The 20,279-nt window shown below is 40.0% G+C and overlaps 4 protein-coding genes and 1 long non-coding RNA gene across 16 annotated transcripts in view; 2 read left to right on the plus strand and 3 right to left on the minus strand.

Moving 5' to 3' along the window:
• Window positions 1-7,000, minus strand: part of Cip4 (formin-binding protein 1-like Cip4) — a 35,054-nt gene extending 28,054 nt beyond the window's left edge. For 10 of the 11 annotated variants that reach the window (XM_017252154.3, XM_017252150.3, XM_017252153.3 and 7 more), the window contains exons 1-2: window positions 6,878-7,000; window positions 5,726-5,832 (exon numbers count right to left, since the gene is read on the minus strand). In XM_017252154.3, coding sequence (XP_017107643.2) covers window positions 5,726-5,832; window positions 6,878-6,890 — 120 coding nt within the window. In that variant the 5' untranslated portion in view covers window positions 6,891-7,000. The remainder of the gene's footprint in view (window positions 1-5,725; window positions 5,833-6,877) is intronic. The other variant, XM_017252152.3, reaches the window with a different exon arrangement.
• A 726-nt stretch (window positions 7,001-7,726) lies between these two features.
• LOC122322265 (E3 SUMO-protein ligase ZBED1-like) lies at window positions 7,727-9,239 on the minus strand. The gene is made up of 2 exons (XM_043213966.2): window positions 8,148-9,239; window positions 7,727-8,086 (listed from the first exon to the last, which is right to left on the minus strand). Exons 1-2 carry the CDS (start codon window positions 9,150-9,152, stop codon window positions 7,886-7,888), a joined length of 1,206 nt encoding a protein of 401 aa, XP_043069901.2. The 5' UTR covers window positions 9,153-9,239; the 3' UTR covers window positions 7,727-7,885.
• Window positions 9,240-9,381: 142 nt separating this feature from the next.
• LOC122322342 (uncharacterized) lies at window positions 9,382-10,017 on the minus strand. Its single transcript, XR_006246539.2, has 3 exons — window positions 9,985-10,017; window positions 9,856-9,925; window positions 9,382-9,784 (listed from the first exon to the last, which is right to left on the minus strand). It is a non-coding gene; the product is annotated as an uncharacterized lncRNA (long non-coding RNA).
• A 7,453-nt stretch (window positions 10,018-17,470) lies between these two features.
• On the plus strand, window positions 17,471-18,182 carry mRpS6 (mitochondrial ribosomal protein S6). Its single transcript, XM_017252196.3, has 2 exons — window positions 17,471-17,680; window positions 17,748-18,182. Exons 1-2 carry the CDS (start codon window positions 17,636-17,638, stop codon window positions 18,144-18,146), a joined length of 444 nt encoding a protein of 147 aa, XP_017107685.1. The 5' UTR covers window positions 17,471-17,635; the 3' UTR covers window positions 18,147-18,182.
• A 197-nt stretch (window positions 18,183-18,379) lies between these two features.
• On the plus strand, window positions 18,380-20,230 carry LOC108132685 (alpha-tocopherol transfer protein-like). 2 transcript variants are annotated; one of them, XM_017252194.3, is made up of 2 exons: window positions 18,380-18,711; window positions 19,579-20,230. In XM_017252194.3, the coding sequence occupies exons 1-2, from the start codon at window positions 18,407-18,409 to the stop codon at window positions 20,207-20,209; spliced, it is 936 nt and encodes a 311-aa protein (XP_017107683.2). In that variant the 5' UTR covers window positions 18,380-18,406; the 3' UTR covers window positions 20,210-20,230. The 2 variants fall into 2 exon arrangements, with proteins under 2 accessions (XP_017107683.2, XP_017107684.2); XM_017252195.3 differs by lacking the exon at window positions 19,579-20,230 and adding an exon at window positions 18,846-19,535.
• Window positions 20,231-20,279: the final 49 nt, after the last annotated feature.

Genomic DNA, 20,279 nt, shown 5'->3' on the forward strand with positions numbered 1-20,279 from the left:
ATATTATTTAAAAGGCTTTTGTTAAAAATCCCCCAGTGTAGAGCTCCCCCTTCGGCAAACAGAAGAGTTCCTTCTCCCCTTTTAAAAAAATATTAAACAAACATCATAATCAAGCACTTTGCTGCAATGTAAGCGACATTACATGGATGTATACTGAAACGAGAGAGAGGGCGGTCGTGAGGCGGGATTCAGGGGGCTGAAGGACAGACCGGGCCAGCTGATGAGTCATACGGCTGGTGGGTTACTGGCTCCCGAGGGTGGATGTGGGTGGAAAGCAACAGAACAGAGCAGAAACGAAGGGGAAGGAAGCGAAGCCATCCCCCGTCAGATGAGTCAGTGGCACGAATTGGGTGACTTGGGTGACTCAAGAGGCAAGGAGCTTTTTATCAACTAGCCGGGTGTAAATAATGGAACGTGTTGCCTTAGAGCCAGCGACTTGGAGAACGTGAAACAAACTGGCATTAGGGCACACACACCACAACAAAGGGAATCGGCTGCCATGACGTCCCATTTCCCACTTCAGTTGGAGTGCAAGGGGTGGTGGCCCGGCCGGCTCCCGATGCAAAATATCAAGTGATTTGTGGCCGATTTCCCGCAAAATGGCCCATCCACTCCAGCTGCAGCAGTGGAGCACTCTCCAGGAATCGACTTGACGTGGTCATGTGCCGTCGTCAGCTGGTGCCACATGTCGCTCTGGAAAGTCACTCGGCGTGAAGACCAAACGGGCTGCCATAAATCTTTCAGCTAATTAATAAATGTTGGAAAATTCAAAAGAAATAAAAGACAGGGCAGGGTCAAGGGTGAATCCCTGGAACTGGTTGATAATGGAGAGCGGAAAACCGTGCTTATCAGGCTGGCAAGAGCTCTTATCCCTCCCAGCTGATAAGCTGGATCCGTAGCCCTCTTTTATGCTTCCACTTTTGTGATTCAATTACTCGTTTATGTCCCTCTGGCCAAAAAGGAATTCTTTAATTTGTTTCGCAGCCAGCTTGTGGTTCGGACCACACCCATTCGGGCCACCAATAGCAACAAGTTGGCCAACAAAAAACGCCATAACCGATACCACACAGTATACCAGTGTGTATCTAGTGTCTAACCAATATTTACTCATTAACCTTTGCTGATAGGACTGGTATGTCCCGGTGACTAGCCAGGGGCTTAGTCAACAAAGGTAGTTTGGCCAGAAGAGTGGCTACACAATCTGGCCAAAAAATAGAGAAAAGTATTTGTATCTCAAAGTATAAATATTTTGGAGTTATCTCTACAATACTTTGAAGAGTAAATGTTAAATATTTCCTAGTTTATATTAGAAAACTATAAAAACTCCCCTATTCTATAGGTAATCCCCCTACTTCCGACTGATAATGAAAGCTTTGTTAGGGATTTCGTAGTCAGCTGTATGCGGAATGCGATATGGAACTTTATGACCAGCAACAGGTTCATTTAATTTAGTCACCAACTGATAACTCCACCTAGAATGAGGTTACTTCAAAACTAAAACTATTTGAGATTTCTGCTCACCTGCTGATGCTAATGCTGATGATGCTGATTCAGCCTCAGCTATTTGATAAACAAAACAGCTTCTTGTGAGTCACGCGAATGCCAGCCAGCCAGCCAATCGATTTGTTTTGGAGAGGCCAAGGTGTTTATGGCCCCACACAGCTTGCATATGAAATATTTATTTTATTTATTTCAAGAAATTCAAGAAATTCCTTTGAAATGTTTACACCACAAGCTTCCTTCATATATCTCTGGCAACTTATCGGGTCTGGGCGGAAGGGAAGTCCGTGTTCCAGATCCACAAGTCAGTCTCGCTCTTATCGCTGCAGTGTTTTCGATCCAAAACCCCAACTATGACCAAGTGGAGTAAATAATTGCTCTCATGTGGGGCACTGGCCAGCCGATTTGTATTTCAAACTCCAACGGTTGCAATTTGCATTCAAAATACTGCTTAGTATGCTGGCGGCACAAACTGGCTGAAGGCTGATAGACGCCACAGAACGTGCAACACAAAAGTATTCATTTTGCAATGCACTGCCCAGACTGATGTGAATAGAATCAGCAATCAGGTGGGGAGTTATGTGGCAGACAGGCTATCAAGAAGTAGAATGGAATGCGACTCTTTAGGCAAGTGCTCACTGTACTAGAGCTTCAACTGGGCTCTGGATTGCCGCCAAATCTTGGCATCCGGATGTCGCAAAATCAGCGAAAATGTTTTCGCAACCCCCTGTGGCGAGCAGGGCATTTCCCTGAGTCAGCCAAACTATTCCGATTATGTTCAGGGCCATATTGAAAAAAATCGATAAGAACAAGGAGGCTGGAGGTTTTCCAAATCAGATTCAGATAGGGTGCGTTTTCTGGTTATTGGGGAGACGGTGAACAAGTGAAGCAGCTTCCAGAAACATGGCCTTGGGCCAGAGTCCACCCCAGCTAGCCAGCCTGGCAGACGCCTTGGCTTAATTGGATCTCTGCCCGAGGGCGAGACCCTGAACCTTCAAGGCAGGCATCTTGAGGAGGGTTGCACTTCCCATACGATGGAAGGTATGGGTGCAAGACTCTCAATCATGGCCGACACGTTAGAAATGGAAAATGGAAAACCATTCACCCCCAGGTCTCCCCCCATTCCAAATGACCTGCTGCGAAAAGATATATGAGCTTCGAGTCTATTTTTTTGGTATTTTATGAGGCATACTGCCGGCAGTTCCTTGCAACAGTGTGTCCACACCCCAAGCACATAAACATTGTTTATGGCCGTCTGTCTCTGGCCATATTTTTAGCTGCCCAACTTGGGGCTTAATAAGAGACTGATCTTTTGCTAATTGCTTGGGTGAATGTGCCCTCTCTGGAGGCCTTCAATGTCATGTGGCAGGGGATCAGCAATTGCATGGAAATTATTTAAACAAGGCCCGACATCAAACATTGAACAGCTGCACTTGAGGATGGCATTGAAGGCATTGTTCCAAGTGGAAGGTCTGGAGCTGGAGCTGGAGAGTCTCTCTATCTTGCTAGTCAGATATCTTGGAAGCTAAGCCCTGATAGAAGCCCTGATAGAGCTCATCACTTCCTTAAAAATGACAAATTACTTTTAAAATATAATGAAAAATTCAATAAAATCCATCGAGAGTGTAGACCACAAACACTAATTTCTTTAAAAAAAAAAAAAAAAAACAAAGATATTTTTAGGTCTCTCCTATAGTCTTGGGGGAAAATCTAAAAGAGAGCTATAGCGATGGCACGTGGGCGGGGCTGTTTCCCAAAAAAGAAACTCAATTCAAACAAAAACAAAAACCAAACACAGGCCACTCGAAATACTTTTAAAAAAAACTACCATTTTAATGTAATTTTTTAGTGGGTTCCCACTTTATTTTTTGCATAAATATGCAAAGCAGTGAGACCACTACGGCACATGCTTTAAATTTAATTAAAGTGAAAATTTTGTTGAAAAATGCAAAGAAAGCGATGGCGCTGGCAGGCCCGCAATTGACCCGCTTAGCCACGCGCTCGATAGCCACCGTAGCCGTAGCCCGCTTATTAGCCAAGAAACCCGAGGAGGCTCTGGGTCTATGATTTTTGCATTAAAATTGTACAATATTATTACTTTACTTTGCGTTTTTTTTAATTTTTTCATTTTTGATCGTCGATCGTAGCTTTCCAGCCACAAAATTCAATTAAACAAAGTCTTTCTGGTTACACTTTCTTTGGGTTAAGTGGCATATCGAGGGAGTACTTTTATTTGTGTGGCGTGCAAATCACTTATGCAAATGCCCCTCAGACCCACAGCTATGGGCATAAATAATATAATATTCGGATGGCTACCGATTTTCGCAATGCCTCCAAACACAATGCTTCGTGATTGAGTTTCTACTGGCAGCATGAATCATTAAGCCAAGTCGTGAATAGTGGGCAATGGGCCATAAAACCTAGGAAGATGTTTTTCTTAAGTTTCTCACAGAATCTTCAAGAATTCCCTCTATAAACAATTAGTCTCTCAACCGGGTTCTTGAGTAAATATTATTTTGTTTTTTTAAGTTGTGATTATTTTATAGTTTCCTGAACTCTGGCCTTCCTGAAAAAGAAACAATTTTCTCCTCAAAACTATTTGCATTTCTTCTCATTTTTTGGTCCAACTTTCAGCTGCATTTATTAGATAGTTTTTTGTAGTTAAGCTGTGTGCTCATCCGGTAGACAAGCAAAAAAAAAGTAGGGGATAAAAAACGTACAAATAGATTGCAAAATTCTGTCTAGACTTGCAATTTTGGTCCTGACATCTGGGCGGAACCTCCTCTGCCGCCACAGCCCAGCCCGACCGGCACTCCTACGAGGCACAACCCCTACAACCACTGGCATTTTGAGGGTGTGCCGGCTGCTGTCTGTGCGGAAAACTACCCCCGAAAGGTGGCCAGAAGGATAAAATCCATCGATATTGGAATTGAATCGAAATCAGACTCTAAACAGGCGGAAAAAAAGCAGCTGAGGCTAGCAATTCAGTATTCAGTATCTTTCGATTTTAAAATCCCCGCCGACAGGTAAGCTTTTTTATCTCAAAAGTTGTCAGTCAAAATAAATATTTTTCTTTAGAAAATCGGATAGAAAAACAGCTGTCCAAGTTGGCCGGCACATCCAAGTGGCTCCCCATTGGGGCCTTCGAAAGCAGAACACAAGCCTCTACAAAAACACCATATATCCATATATCCGAGAAACATATCGCTTTGGGGCGCACGCTAGTCGGTCTCATATGGCAGCCAGCAATTTACATAAAACCCGCAAAACCAGTTTGTTTTTTTTTTTTTTTATAAAAATTTCAAGTTTCAGCTCAGTTGTTAGACAGAGAGGGAGGGATGCGAGTCGGACAGGGACAGGTAGAGAGACGGTAGAAGCGCGCGTTCTTAAATATTTTGCCTGCACTTTGGCTTATGGGAAGTAATTTGTGAATTTCTCACTCCCGTTCGAGTGGTTTTTTATCCAATAGGCCGCAGATGACATTGAAATAATTAATTGACATTTTATATGCTTTGATCCAATTGGAAAATGGTGATATTTCAAGAAAAGCTGGTCCATAACTGGAGGATAGCTAGAGGGATATTGCTTTAATTTGGTATACCTTAGTTTTTAATTATCCCTGACATAAAACCAGCAAGATCTCATTAGAATATTATTATTTTTTCAAGAAAATACATCCTTTTCCTACCCATAACTGAAGAAAACCTTGCGGGATATTGCTTAAATTTGGTATGTGAGGTATACTTCAATATTTAATTACCTCTAATGTAAAACCATATAGATCCTATTTGAAAATTATGATTTTTTAAGAGAATATAACCATTTCCTACTTATAACTGAAGAACTGCTTGTGAGACATTGCTTAAATTTGGTATACCTTACTTTTTAATTGATTTTAACAAAAAACTAGAAACTTTCTATCCGAAAACGGTGATATTTCCAGAGTACAAGTCCTTTTCCTACCCATAACTAAAGACTAGCTTTTTAAGAATCTCTAAATTTTGATATACCTCACTCTTTAATCACCAAAAGCATAAAACCGAAAGATTCTATTAGAATATGATGATTTTTTCAAGGAAATTCATCCTTTTCTACCTATAACTGAAGAATAGCTTTTGGAAAATCTCTAAAATTTGGTATACCTCACTCTTTAATTCCCCCCCAACATAAAACCAGAAAAATATCCATTAAACTCTAAAAAAAAATATATTAAAATTGAACTCACCCATAGCTCAGTACCCCAACTCATATTGTTGGAGTTTTGCGCTGCGTTTTCCGACTCGGCCAGTTTGTTGTTGCTGCTATAGCTGCTTCTTCTAGATCCGCTTGCCACTGTTTGTTGGATTTGTTGTTATCGTTGTTGTTGATGTTGTTGTTGTTATAATAATAATCCACAGAACGAAGATAATGTAATCCACAGACGTAGAGAGAGAGAGAGAACGAAAAAGAACGAAGGGAGGAGGAGGAGAAGCAAAAGAAAAAGATGAGAATTTCTGGTTGCTTTTGGAAGTTTGGTTATTTTTTTCTTTTTTTTAATTTCCCGCAAAGGTTAATTAATTTTATAGTTGTTGGTGGTGTTGTTGTTGTTGTTTTGTTTGCTGGCTGTTGGTTTTCATTTCCATTTCAGCGTTGCGCGACGCGGTGCGGTGCGGTGCTTAATTTTCTATGAAAGAGAGCAATTCGGCAGACGAATTCGAGTCCATTTTTTGGTGGTTGGGCAGGTAAGAAAGCATAAAAAAAAGAGTGGCAATGCAGACGTGTCAGTGCAGCGCGAAGCCGGCAGCGACGCCGACTGCGGCAGGTAACCAGAAACGAATTTTGATATTTTTTTTTCGAAAAAATAATTATTTCAGGCGGTATTTAGACACAAAACTGAGAGGGTTGAAATCATAGAAATTATTGAAAATTTAGTTAAAATAATATTTCAAGGAAAATTCTATGCACTGGCATTTACTGCAGCGGCGGCGCAGTCCGGCGGCCAATCAAGAGAGCCAGAGAGGAGCACTGCAACTGCATTTCATTTCATAATTGAGACAAAAATAGAGGCAATTGGAGTTTTGAATTAGAGTGCAGGCATTCTATTGTTGTTTTTACATAATTTTCGCACACAACACTCAGCACAGTCGCAGAAATACACACACATGGAACACAATTACCGAGTGCACGCACTCTCTTTCGTTTTCTTTTCCCTTCCGAGGGTATCGGTTTTCATTTGTGTACTTTTCCGCCCGCGATTCTGTTATGCAGAATGCAACTATAAAACTATTTTTCCCCACAAGCACAATTTTCTCAAATTTGTTGTTTAATGTGCGCTTGCACTTCGGCATGCGTCATAAATTGGCGACACAACACACACACACAGGAACCCCGCACTCACACAACGCAAGCATTTGTTTCTCTGGGCGTGCGAAAAGCGAAAAACGAAAAACAATTCGCTGACTGTCCGCGACGTTGTACCTTCGGCCTCAAAAATTCTTTTTTGTTTATATATATATGTTAGTGACGGCAATAACATTTGCATTGATAAAGTTATCGATATCTTTGTAAGGCATGTATCGATACGGCTCTTTCCAATTTCTAGCAACCCGAATTAAGTTTAATATTAATTTTTTTTTGCCAAAATATAGATTTTTGTAATTGTCCAATTAAATAGTTTCTGCTCGGTCACATTGTTGACTCAAACAAATAACCGTTTAAGCGAACCGGGTACCGATAAAGCCGCAATTATTAAAAAATTTTTTTTTTTAAGAGACATACCTCTTATTTTTCCGAATTTATTTTGCAGCTCTTTTTAATGAGAAAAAGCTTTCGTGAGTTTAAAAGTCGCATACCCTGTGCTTATTATTTTCGTATCGATAACAAATCGAATCGGTTTTTAAAGTCTGGCAACTTGGCGAGCGGGTTTTTTTTATCGGAAAATAACAGTGGACTTTAACAGCTTATAACTTAACAGAGATCTTCTTTGTTAACATGAAACACTTGTCTGACGTTGACAGTAGAGCTGGCAAAACATCGATAGTGACCCTATCGATGTTTTCGAGGTTTTTTTCGGGAACCATCGATACTATCGCGATAATATCGAAAGAAAAAAAAAATTTTGAAGTATAGAGTTTATTCTTTAGGAAAAACCCAAAACAGCAGAGGTATTCCTTATAAATTCGATTTTAATAAATTTAGAATTTTAGTTGTTTGGGTGTTATTTATGTTTTCATTTAATTCACTTCATTTGTCAAACTTAATATAAACTTAAACTTAATAAAAATAAAAAAAAATCCAAAAACAAACTTTATATAAACTTAAACTTAATAAAAATAAAAAAAATATCCAAAAACAAAAAAACGTTGCTTCGTTAGTAGCGGTCCAGCCGCTAGACTTGAGATCTATCTTATATATTAGATTCCGTAATCCACCAATTTTTATTGATGAACAGGAGCTGGTCAACTATGTTTGGCTTTAGTGATGACCTGCGCTCGGAAATTATTTGGCCTGCCTTCGAAAACATCCTCTCAGACTCCGTTGAAGTTGCTGGGACACACAAAGCTTTTTTGGCCAACTTCGCCAAAGCTGGCTGGTCACTTTCATTGCTCTGTAAAACATAACATCATTTTTGAAAAGTAGAAAAATTAAGCAGAAAAATCGTTACTTACTCTCCAATACTCAAGTGGATTGCTGGAAATATCAGAGTTTATTCCTTCGAAATAATGCCTCATAACTAATATTACGTCCACTTTCTTGGTCCTTTTTTTTTTCTCTATGTTTGAGGACAGAAACTTTAGAAGAGGCTCTGCAGCGTTTGGTGTAACTGGTGGTTCTACAGCGGTTTCCTGAGAATCCCCTTCCTCAGCATCAGCACCAGCAATCGTGTTTGTCGATAAGGAGCGCTCTAGCAAAACGGCGGCTTGTTCAGCATTAAACGGTGATCGAAAACCTTCTTTTTTAAATCGCGGATCCATTATGGTGGCCAGTCTAGCTGTGGACCTTTCTTCAAAAGGAAAAAGCCTTATCCGTGCTCTATCCTGCAAGAACCGGCAAGCTTGCTGTCCATCCACTGTCTTTAGCCTGCCAAACTGATCATTTAGGCCCTCAACCAGGCCATTCGTCAGAGGAACAATTAAGGAACTAGTCACCTTTGAGCTGGACGAGCACTGTGTTGTGACGTAGTCGAATGGTGCCAGAATGGTTTGAATGTCTTCCAACAATTCAATGTCGTCTGCGGTCAGTGGATCAGGTGCTCTTGACAGGCTGAGGAGAACGGGCGATAGGAACTCTTTTGTGGCTAATATTCGTTCCACCATTTTAAAAGCACTATTCCATCTGGTGCTTACTTCTTGGATAAGACTGTATGCATTGTCACCCTGAGCTTGCTTGAACTTTTCGTAGGCTATAGTGCTACATTTAAAAAATTTTACAATTTTTTTGCATTTTGTCAAAACATGCTTAATTGAATTTTCTTCCAAGCAATCTTGCACCACTAGGTTGAGGCAGTGAGCAAAGCATGGAAAGTGACGCTTTTGTAAGATTTCGCACGACTTAATCATTGCGCTGGCATTGTCTGTCACTATGGCGTTTACTTTTGTCTCTAAGTTCCATTTAGAGAGCACATTTCGAACCGATGCTGCTATATTTTCAGCATTGTGGTTTAAAGGGTCCATCAATTTTTCTGTTGACAAAACAGCGGCGTTCAGCTCAAATGATTCATTAATGAAATGTACTGTTACTGTGAGGTAGCCATCGTTGGCCCTCGACGTCCAACCATCCATGGTAATGGCACATTGATCCACTTTATTCAGTATGAGTTGGAGCTTTGATGTTAAATCGGCATACATATTCTTCATGTGGACATTTTTTAATGTATTCCGACATGGAATGGTGTATCGAGGGTCTAGAAGATTAACAAAATGGCGAAACCCCGAGTCTTCTACAATTGAGAGTGGTTGGACGTCCGTGGCTATCATTTTAATCAGTGCCTTGTCCAGTTTTTGCTTACGAGCGGACGTACTGTCGTACTGATTGTCAACTTTAAAAAATTTGGAAATTGAGCTTGTGGGCCCACTCTCCAACGACTGATAAGATGGATGCGCACGCGTGAGGTGGTCACTCAGATTTGATGTGTTGCCACTGGTTTTATATGTTCTATGGCAATGGCGACATTCAGCTTGCTTACCGTCGTTACTCTTTTTAAAATGGTCCCATACCATGCTCCTTTTCCATGTGCGCTTTCTTGCTGTGCTAGGTCCAGGTAAATCCTCGCTGATGTTGCTGGGCTGATTTTCCTTCTCCATGTCTAAAGCACGTGAAAAGAAATTGAAAAAAAAATAAGTATAAGCTTTTATATACTTTTAACATCCTACTTACTGCTTAAAGTGTTCCAGACGGGCACCACTGTAGAACCACCAGTCACTGTCTACTGTCTAAACTTTAGACTCTAAAGAAAAGAAAGGCTTATTATAAATCTTATATTACAATTATAAAATTGTTTCTTACCGCTTAGCTGCGCAAACACAAGAAAAGTAGTGGTGGAATGCGACGGCGATACTATCGTGATAGTTTTCAAACCATCGATAGTGCAAGCTGGCCCCATACCATCGATACTATCGATGGTACCATCGATGGTTTGCCAGCTCTAGTTGACAGTCGGCAGGCCGACTTCGTCCGACGTAGACGCTTTAAATCAGATCTTTCTGTTTTAATTTTTTTTTTTTTTCATTAAATATTAATTTTGATATGAACCTAAACGACCGAAGTGACTGTGTGCAGATGAAAAATATTTTAATTATTTGGTACATTTTTTTTACTATTGCTAATTTTTTTATAGTATTGCTAATAATATTACTAAATAATATATATGTAATACGGAGGTAATATACGGAGCTATAATTCGCCAACTAAGGGCCACACATTCTCATACAATCATATACATATATATTATATATTAAAGGAGTAAAACATAAATATATAAAAACTTAGGATCTCCTAAAATTCTTGTGAATAATTTGACTAAGGGCAGTTGTGCCTCATTTCGCTTGGCAAGGGCTGCATGTTTCTCAAATCCTTCCTCGGCACCGACGTGCGCTTTCTCGGCCAGCCTGGCACCCACTCTCTCCAGGTGGTTGGAGTTCACCCATCTTATACTGAAGGTCCTCGTTGGGAATTTGGTGAACAAATTCCTAAAAAGGGCTTCCAAAGCAAGACGCTGGAAGTACTGAAAAAAATTATAAAAATTACACATATAAATTAATTTTGATAAACTTACCTCCTGGTTGTACCGGTCATGCAAGGCTGGGGGTACATTCTCCTTAACCAGCCTTTTGAAATTCCCCAGGATTTGTGCAAAATTGCTCCTGGAAAATTTGGGGACCGCATACAGGTGGGTGGCAAACTGGTCGATGTGGTCCATCCGAGCCATGGTACCACAAAAATGCTCCAAGTCGTATAAGACAGGAACCCCATTCTGCTGTAGGTATCGAATGGCCTCCAAATTGGCGGCGCACTTGTCGGCCACAGCGCCGGCCAATTTGGAGGACAGCTCGGTGTTCCTCCTTACACTGCCAAGGGCCAGTTGGATCCCCTGCAAAATCGCAGCGGAACCCAACTTTTCCAAGCCACTTGATGGCTATAAAAAAGAATTTAATTTGTATATAAACATAATACATAATATTGTTAATTACTTACCGTTCGCAAATAGATTATTTGTAAATGGCCCTCAAAATTGGAAGCGGCAATGGCGAATATCTTCCAATTTTTTAAATGCGCTGGAGCCCTCTGAAGTAATATATAAATATAGGTGGGTGGGGTGGTGTATACTTACATTTACGTTCTTCAAGTGGAATTCGTCGAATAACAGAAAGAAGGGCTCGTCCACCATGACAAATTGGAGATTGCTCTCCATCATGGTGAACCCTTGGCGAAGAGTGCCTTCCCTCCTTTCCATCCACTGAACAAAACTTTGTTTTAACTCCAAGTTTAGCGAAAAATTTCTTATATAATTAATTTTAATTTTGTAATACAAAATAAAAAACAAATTGCAAAAAAAGTTCCGCCAAATCAAAATCAAAACAAAATTAAAAAGAAGGTTGCCAAATACGTAAATATTCGGTCATTAAAGGGTTGCCAACGTAGCAATTATTCTATTAATTATTATGAATAATTGTACCGGTCATGTAAGGCTGGGGGTACATTCTCCTCAACCAGCCTTTTGAAATTTGCCAGGATTTGGGCAAAATTGCTCCTGGAGAATGTCGGGACCGCATACAGATGGGTGGCAAACTCGTCGATGTGGTCCAGCCGAGCCATGGTACCACAAACGTGCTCCAAGTCGTATAAGACAGGAACCCCATTCTGCTGTAGGTATCGAATTGCCTCCAAATTGGCGGCGCACTTGTCGGCCACAGCGCCGGCCAATTTGGAGGACAGCTCGGTGTTCCTCCTTACACTGCCAAGGGCCAGTTGGATCCCCTGCAAAATCGCAGCGGAACCCAACTTTTCCAAGCCACTTGATGGCTATAAAAAAGAATTTCATTTGTATATAAACACAATATGTGCATAGTATTGTTTACTACTTACCGTTCGCAAATACATATATAATCTGTAAATGGCCCTCAAAGTTCGAAGCAGCTATTGCGAAGATTTTCCAGTTCTTCGAATTCGCGGGATCCCTCTGATGGAAATACATATATAAATATAGACATTTTATACAAAACAAGGTGGGTGTATCAAGGTGGGTGGTGTATACTTAAATTCACATTCTTCATGAAACGTCAAATAATAAAAAGAAGGGCTCGTCCCCAATGAGAATATATATTCTCCCCCATATATATTTTTTATGATATATGATAATATAAATACTTACATTTCCTTAAGTTCTTTGTGAATTCTCTGGACAAAGATCGTTGCCAATGTTGCCATGAAGGCAGCTGCCTCCTTTGGATCGGCGAGGGCTTCTGGGAATTTGGCGAAGCCCTCCTCTGCCGCAAGATGGACATCATGGGCCAGCTTGGCGCCCAATTCTTCCATGTAATTGGAATTTACCAATGTCAGACTGAATGTCCTATTTGGGAATCGATTGAACAGATTACCAAATAGGCACCCGAGTGAAACAAGCTAAAATTAAAGAAAATAATAAATAAAATGTTTGCTTTATTAATTGTGCGAAACTTACCTCCTCTTTGTAACGGTCGTGTAATGGGGAGGGCACTTTCTCCGCCCCCAACCGTTCAAAATTCGAGAGGTTTCTCAAATAATTCTGTTTTGTGAAACTTGGATTAGTATATAAACGGTTTGCGAAAAGATCCAAAGTTACCAAACGCATTATAGTCGATCGAAAGTGCTGCAAATCATACAGAACCGGGAATTCCACGGTTCTGCATGTATCTTATTGCCTCCAGATTGGTGGCGCATTTATCCGCCACCGCACCTACCAATGTGGAGGTAAGAAGGGTCCTTTTATTGATACTGGCCAATACCATCTGCACTCCTTCTAAAATGGCAGCCGATCCCATTACCTCGATGCCACTTGATGCCTACAAAAATTAAATTAATTTCATTTAAATAGAAATAGGTAATTATTGTACTTACCGTACGCAAATAAACAATTTGCATATGTCCTGAGAAATTGGAAACTGCAACGGCAAATATTTTCCAATTTCTCATATTATCTGGAGGATTATGTAAAATTTCATTATATATATGGTATATATATTATATATATTAAAATTTTTATACTCACAGTGACATTTCGTATATGGAATTCGTCGAATATAATGAAAAATGGTTCATTGACCATAATGTAATTCAAGTTGCTTTCCATTATGGCGTAACCATTCTCTAGTGTATTTTTGCGTTAAATAACCATTCCAGAAATTCTTCTGGAATGTTATTTTGCAGAACGCATTCCAACGATCGCACGCACTCCATCTTTACCACTGAAATTCTCACTCTGGAATGGTTTTGGAAAATGAATGGTGTTAGGTAAGGGCAAAGATTATAAAGTACATAGATGGGACATCAGGGCCCAAAACGGTCAACTTTTTTCTTCTAGCTTGTTGGTGAGGGGGGAAACGCACATGCATACGATTCTATTTTGTACCCGTCTGCTGACTCTGACTGCTCGCACGACGGAGTAAAAATGTTTTGGCTTCCAAATTTAAATTTAAATTTCTCGTTTCTGTTTTCGATGCGCCGATGTGGTAGTTGGTAGAACAAATAGTATTTTTGATCGCCGCAGATCGAGACAGGATGGTAGCGTAATGCATAGAGTAGTTACTCTATGTGTAAATTTTCTGTGTTCAAATCCTCGGAAGGACTTTGAACTTTTTCTTTCAAGGGAGTCCTTCCGGCATTTTGTCATCCGACCCGTCCGTCACTTATTTTTACTTTAATTGTTATAAAATGCAATTAAAAATAATAATGATAACGTAAAAATTAAAAGTAAAAAAAAAAAATAATAAAAAAATAAAAGTAAATATAAAAATAATCATAAAACTAAAACTTTATCAAAATCTAAACAACCGCCCGCTAATGAAGTCGAACCATCTAGGCTACCCTCGAAGTTGATTTTGTGATTAATTAATAAAATTATAATACCCTCTGCAAGGGTATAAAAAAAACCGTTTCGAAAAATCGTACTTAGTTTAAAATTTATTAATTGATACCATGAAATCGGCCAAATTTCCCATAGTGCATTAAAAGAAAGCCCTTCGAGCAGTGTGACCAGATGCATGTTGCAATGAGGATGGGGATTGTTTTAGTCCCAAAAACGGTATATAACGCGGCCTTCCCTCCATTCCCATTCAGTTGTCAACAGCTGTTGAACAGCTCGCCAAACGCTTGACTTCCCGCTTTTTTTTTTTTTTTTCTTTTTTTTTAATCTTGTGCCTTTAATTTGGCTCAACTGGTTGTGTAATATTTCTTTTTTCCGGTCTTTCAGAATTTGGAAATGGCTTGTGCATCAATAAGAGCATCAGCTAGCATTCCTGTATTCATCATAAAGCTTAGAGGCCCAGACGACCGAGAGGCGCTCAAGAAACGACTTGTTAGATTATATTAAGCTATTTGTAATTTATTAAGCTAGGAGGAGTTAGTAAGGAAATTTAAAATTCTATATTTTAAATTTGAGGGACAGGAAAGAGATGTAATAGAGTAGAGACTATTGTAGTTCGAACATAATACCCTAAAAGGGTCATGCAGTGCATATGTCGAACTACAACGGCTAAGGAACAGAGGACTAAAGTTTCGAGTCCTTCTATTAGGAATGTTAAATTTTAAGCGTTTTAGTAAATGCTGGCTATCTACATCCCCGTTAATAAGGTTATGCAGAAAGACTACACCGAGCATTGTCCTACGATTTGTTAGGCTAGGTAAGTTTATGAGTAAGAGTCTACTATTATAAGATGGAAGGTGAAGATTTGCATCTCAGTTTCATAACCTCTAAGTGAAAAAGTTAGGAAATTCTTTTGTACGGATTCTATGCGGTCCTGATGTACTCCAGTATAGGACGGACCAAAGAAATGAATAATGTTTTGGTTATACAGGGGTTTTAAATTCTTTTGACCACCTTTTAATAAAACCAAGGACTCCTTTTGTATACTGCTTACCACCATTTTAACTCCCTCCAAAATGGCAGCCGATCCAATTTTTTTGATGCCACTTGATGCCTACTTTTGTAGTATGTAATTATGTAATTAATTGTAATTAATTTCATTTTAATAAAATTAAGTAACTATTGTACTTACCGCTCGCAAATAAACAATTTTCAAGTGTCCCGCGAAATTGGACACTGCTATGGAAAATATTTTCCAGTTTTTCATATTATTTGGGGCATTCTGTAAAAATATATTAATTAGTAAATATATTATATATATATATAACAATTTTTATACTTACATTCACATGTTTCAGATGGAATTCATCAAATATAATAATAAATGGTTTTTCGACCAACAGGAATTGTAAATTAAATTGTAAATTTCTTTTCTCTTGTTTAACCATTCCAGAAATGATTCTGGAATTTTCAAATCACTTATAATTTTTAATTCATTCAAGTATTGCATGATGAAAGTCTCAATTTGCAATGTTTTGAAAAATGGTGGAGATTAGGGATGGGAATTTGGGACGCGCCATTTTTGGAGGGTTGCCAATAAACCATAAGAAAGATAGAAGCAAGAAAGAACAAGAACAATTTTATTTGGTGGCTGCAAACAACGAAGTTCGGAAACTTTACAAATTATTAAATTAAATTATACAATACTAATGTTAAACTATACTACATTATTCTATAAAATTAATAGAATCCTCAACCAGCCTTTTTAAATTTGCCAGGATTTGGGCACAATTGCTCCTGGAGAATGTCGGGACCGCATACAGATGGGTGGCAAACTCGTCGATGTGGTCCAGCCGAGCCATTGTACCACAAAAGTGCTCCAAGTCGTATAAGACAGGAACCCCATTCTGCTGTAGGTATCGAATTGCCTCCAAATTGGCGGCGCATTTGTCTGTCAGCTTGGCGCTCTTCCTAATGCTTTATGACCAATTGGATTCCTCGCAAAATTACAGCCGATCCCATCTTTTCAATTCCACTTGATTCCTATAAAAAAAAATTAATTAATTTCATTTAAATAATAAGTTTTTATTTATTGCTTACTGTTCGCAAATAGATAATTTGCAAATGGCCCTTAAAATTCGATGCTGCTATGGCGAAGGTCTTTCAGTTATTTAATGGATTCGGAGCACTCTGTTATAAATATACAAATATATATATATTTTTATATATACATATTTATTTTATATAGAAAAATTTCGTCCACCATCACAAAGTTTAGATTGCTCTCAAGGATGGTCAACCCCTTTCGAAGAGTCGCTTGTTTTCGATCCATGTTTGAAAAGCTTCTGAAAAATGTAATTCTGTTTTTTTGCAATGATTTTAAATACTCCATTTTTGATCACAAAAATTTTCAAAACAATTAATATGTACTAATATGCATGTATTAGTAACATGGGTTGCCAATGTAAGTATTTGCGCAATATTCATATTCTAAAGCCTAGTACTCTGACGACGAAAATCCGCTGTCGAAAATCCGCTAGCGAATTCGCACTTTATTTGGCTACCGAGCTAGTGTGACCAAAAAAATTAAGGAAAAGGGTAATACTGAACAGCTGTTGTTTGTAAACAAAAAACAAATAAGCAAAAATGAATTCAAACCGATTGGATTTTGGTGTTTTCTTTATGTATTTCGTCGCTAAGGAGCTGATTAAGAAAAAGAAAACTGGGGCAAAATCAAAATCAATCAAAAATCATTTCAATGCCATTTTATAGAATTAAAATGCCTCTTGTGGGTCAAATCCTATATTATGGGCTTCGCCCTGACCGCACTAATTAATTTCAATTTATCCTCGCGCGCCGAAAATTTTTCGGCCCGACTATTTTTTCCTTTCATCAATTTTCCCTCCATGCTTTAGCTATCGAAATAAATAAAATGAATTATTTCAACACCCCAAAATCAGCTGTTTATTTTTTTTGATCCGGCAACGCCATTTAATTCGATAACAAAAATTTTCGTCAACACCTTCAAAATGAGGTTTCTTTTGTGAAAGACCCAATAATATAATTTGTGCCCGCATAGATTCTCTGTTAATTTGGAACTAGTTCAACGAACACAGGTTCTGGTTCCTATTTGGCGCCTCTCGTATCAATCCAAAATAATAAGAAACTAAAATGAATTTTCTTAAAATTAAAAACATACTATTTTAAGCACGTTTAAAACAATGCACATGGGTGCGTATCGGTTAGGCCAGTTTTTTATGGACTTTGAACCAGATAGCCTTACTTTTATTAAATTTTTGACTGTTTCACTATTACTTTCTTAGCAATTCAAAACTTTATTTCATTCAATTTGTTGGCTAAACTGTGCGATAAGTTCAAATTAAAAAAGTGTTGGAAAACAACTTTCAACCACTTAACAGGGCGAATTTGACGGCTGTAAACAACAGAAACATATGTTCCAACAGCACTTTACAACACACAACACTCGTGGAACAACAAACCATTTTTCAAGTTTTATTTATGAATTAAAACTATTTAATTGTAGCCCTAATTATTAAAAAAAAGTCATTAACCAGCTTACTGGGTCCAGCAGCTAAGATGCCTTCCTACGAACTAGCCCTCGTGCTGCGCCAATTGCCGCGTGTAAGTTGAAAACAAATATGCATACCTTGTTATATAAAGATAAAGTAATTTTTGTATTTACGCCTAGAACGAACTGGTCTCGGTTATCAAGCGAACCGCTGAATCCATATTGGACAAGGGTGGCATAATCCGCAAGCTGGAAAACATGGGATCTCGGGCACTACCCCACAAAGTAAGCGAGCACGGCGTGGTCCACCGCGAGGGCACACACTTCACAATTGCCTTCGACACGGCGCCTACAAAAATAGCCGATCTGAAGGAGGAGTTCGGCCGCGACATAGACATTATCCGACGCTACATCTTTAAGCTGGAGGAGCCCGAACAACAGCCTTGCACCCTGCACGAGGAGATGCTGCCGCCGGCATACCGGAAAGATGTCCAACAGCTCATTGAAGCCGCTAAAAAGAACCAAAAGAAGAAATACAACTACAACTCTGGTCTGGATTACTATCCATTCCAGAAGTAAATCTAATAAAAGTTCGTTATTTTTTCAAAATGATAAGGAGGGATACCCTCAGTTTTGGCTATTTTAATTGTCGCGATTCTAATGAAATACTTACGTTATCATTAAGGTTTCGCACACTGCTCGTCTTTGTTTAGTTTATGAGCGCCAATCGGCCCTTATCAGGAACTGATAAAGCCCCATTAAAATCGGCCATCAATAGAACGTAGATTGGCCAGGTAGTGCCCTAAGAAACGTTGAATAGTCCACTTGTGCGCTTGAAAATGGCACCCCAAATTCGTCCACTCACGCCGGAGCTGCAAAAAGCGGCCATCGAGCAGCTGAAGGAAGATCCTGACCGTCTGGAGGCCGATCTGCAGGCCTTCAAGACGTGGATCGACCAGCAACCTCACTTAAATCCGCGCATGGATGATCAGTTCCTGGTGGCCTTTCTCCGCGGATGCAAGTACAGCTTGGAGCGAGCCAAGTCCAAGCTCGACAAGTTCTACACACTCCGAACCAAGTACCCGGACTACTTCCGAGTTACCAGCACGACGGAGGGCAAGTTCCGAGAGATTCACCAGACGGGGTAAGCATTGGCAACGTCACCTAGTAAAGCGATTAAAATCCGATATAATTAAGGTACAAGTTATCTTATCCTGAATTCAGAGCATATGGATGGAAAAAGTCTTCTATTATATTCTGAAAAATATTAATTTATAGGGCGATACTATTTTTGCCAACACCCTTGAATGAAAACGGACCTCGCATAATAATTTGGCGCATGGGCCTTTGTCCTGCGGATAAGTACCACGTCCTGGAGTGCATGAGGGTGGCCTTGGTCATGCAGGAGATAACCATTATGGAGGATGACTACGCCAATGTCCATGGGCTGATCTTCATCATGGACCTGAAGGACGCCTCGGCAGCCCACATGTTCCAGATGACTCCCGCCATGGCCAAGAAGTTCTCGGTTTTCTCGGAGGAGGGCCTACCGCTGCGGCCGAAAGCCCAGCATTTCATTAACACGATCACGGGCTTCGAGCAAGTCTTCAACATGTTTAAGCCAATGATGTCCAAGAAGATGCAGGAGCGCCTCTTCGTGCATGGCAACAAGATGGGTCTGCTTACCGACCAGATTCCACTGAAATACTTGCCAAAGGAGTACGGAGGCGAGAACGGATCTGCCCCGGATTTGGTGGCAGCTTGGGAGAAGAAATTCGACGAATACACCGAGTTTTTGAATTTAAATTCCGAATACGGCACTGACGAGAGCCTGCGCCCGGGGAAACCCATCGATTTCGAGGGCTTATTTGGGAGCGAAGGTTCCTTCAGGAAACTCAATGTAGATTAGGTTTCGTTTCCATTAAAACTCCTTAAATCTTGCCCAGAATTCAGGATATAAATAATACTTTTGTCTCTCCGTGTTAATAAACCACTTTTTTAAACTTTTCAGAGCAATCATTTATTTGCCTACTCCTTTGAATGAGAATGGACCCCGCATTGGCATTTGGCGGATGGGTCTGGTGCCTGTCGAGAAGTACACCATGCTGGAGTGCATGCAGGTGGCCCAGGCCATGCAGGAAATCGCCATTATGGAGGACGACCATGCCATAATCAACGGTGTAGTCTTCATAATGGACATGAAGGACGCCACCACCGCTCACCTGTTCCAGATGACCCCGGCCATGGCCAAGAAGTTTACGATCTTTTCCGAGGAGGCCTTGCCGCTCCGCGTTAAATCCCAGCACTTTATAAACACCATCACGGGCTTCGAACAAATGTTCAATATTTTCAAGCCTCTGATGTCCAAGAAGATGCAGGGACGTCTCTTCGTGCACGGCAACAAGATGGACCTGCTCACCGAACAGATCCCTCTGAAGTACCTGCCCAAGGAGTATGGTGGCGAGAACGGTTCCGCGGCGGAAATAGTGGCGGAGTGGGAGAAGAAAATGGACGCCTACTCCGACTTCCTCCAGGCCAACGCCAACCTCGGAACCGACGAAAGCCTCCGCCCCGGGAAACCCATCGACTTTGAGGGCCTATTCGGCATAGAAGGATCCTTCAGGAAGCTTAACGTTGATTAAAGAAACCATTTTTTATCGTCATTTTTGCATTTATTTACTGCGTTCTTCGTTTATAATTACCAAACGCCCG

Source organism: Drosophila bipectinata, chromosome 3L (genome assembly GCF_030179905.1).
Source record: "Drosophila bipectinata strain 14024-0381.07 chromosome 3L, DbipHiC1v2, whole genome shotgun sequence".
In the NCBI taxonomy this organism is placed as follows: Eukaryota; Metazoa; Arthropoda; class Insecta; order Diptera; family Drosophilidae; genus Drosophila; species Drosophila bipectinata.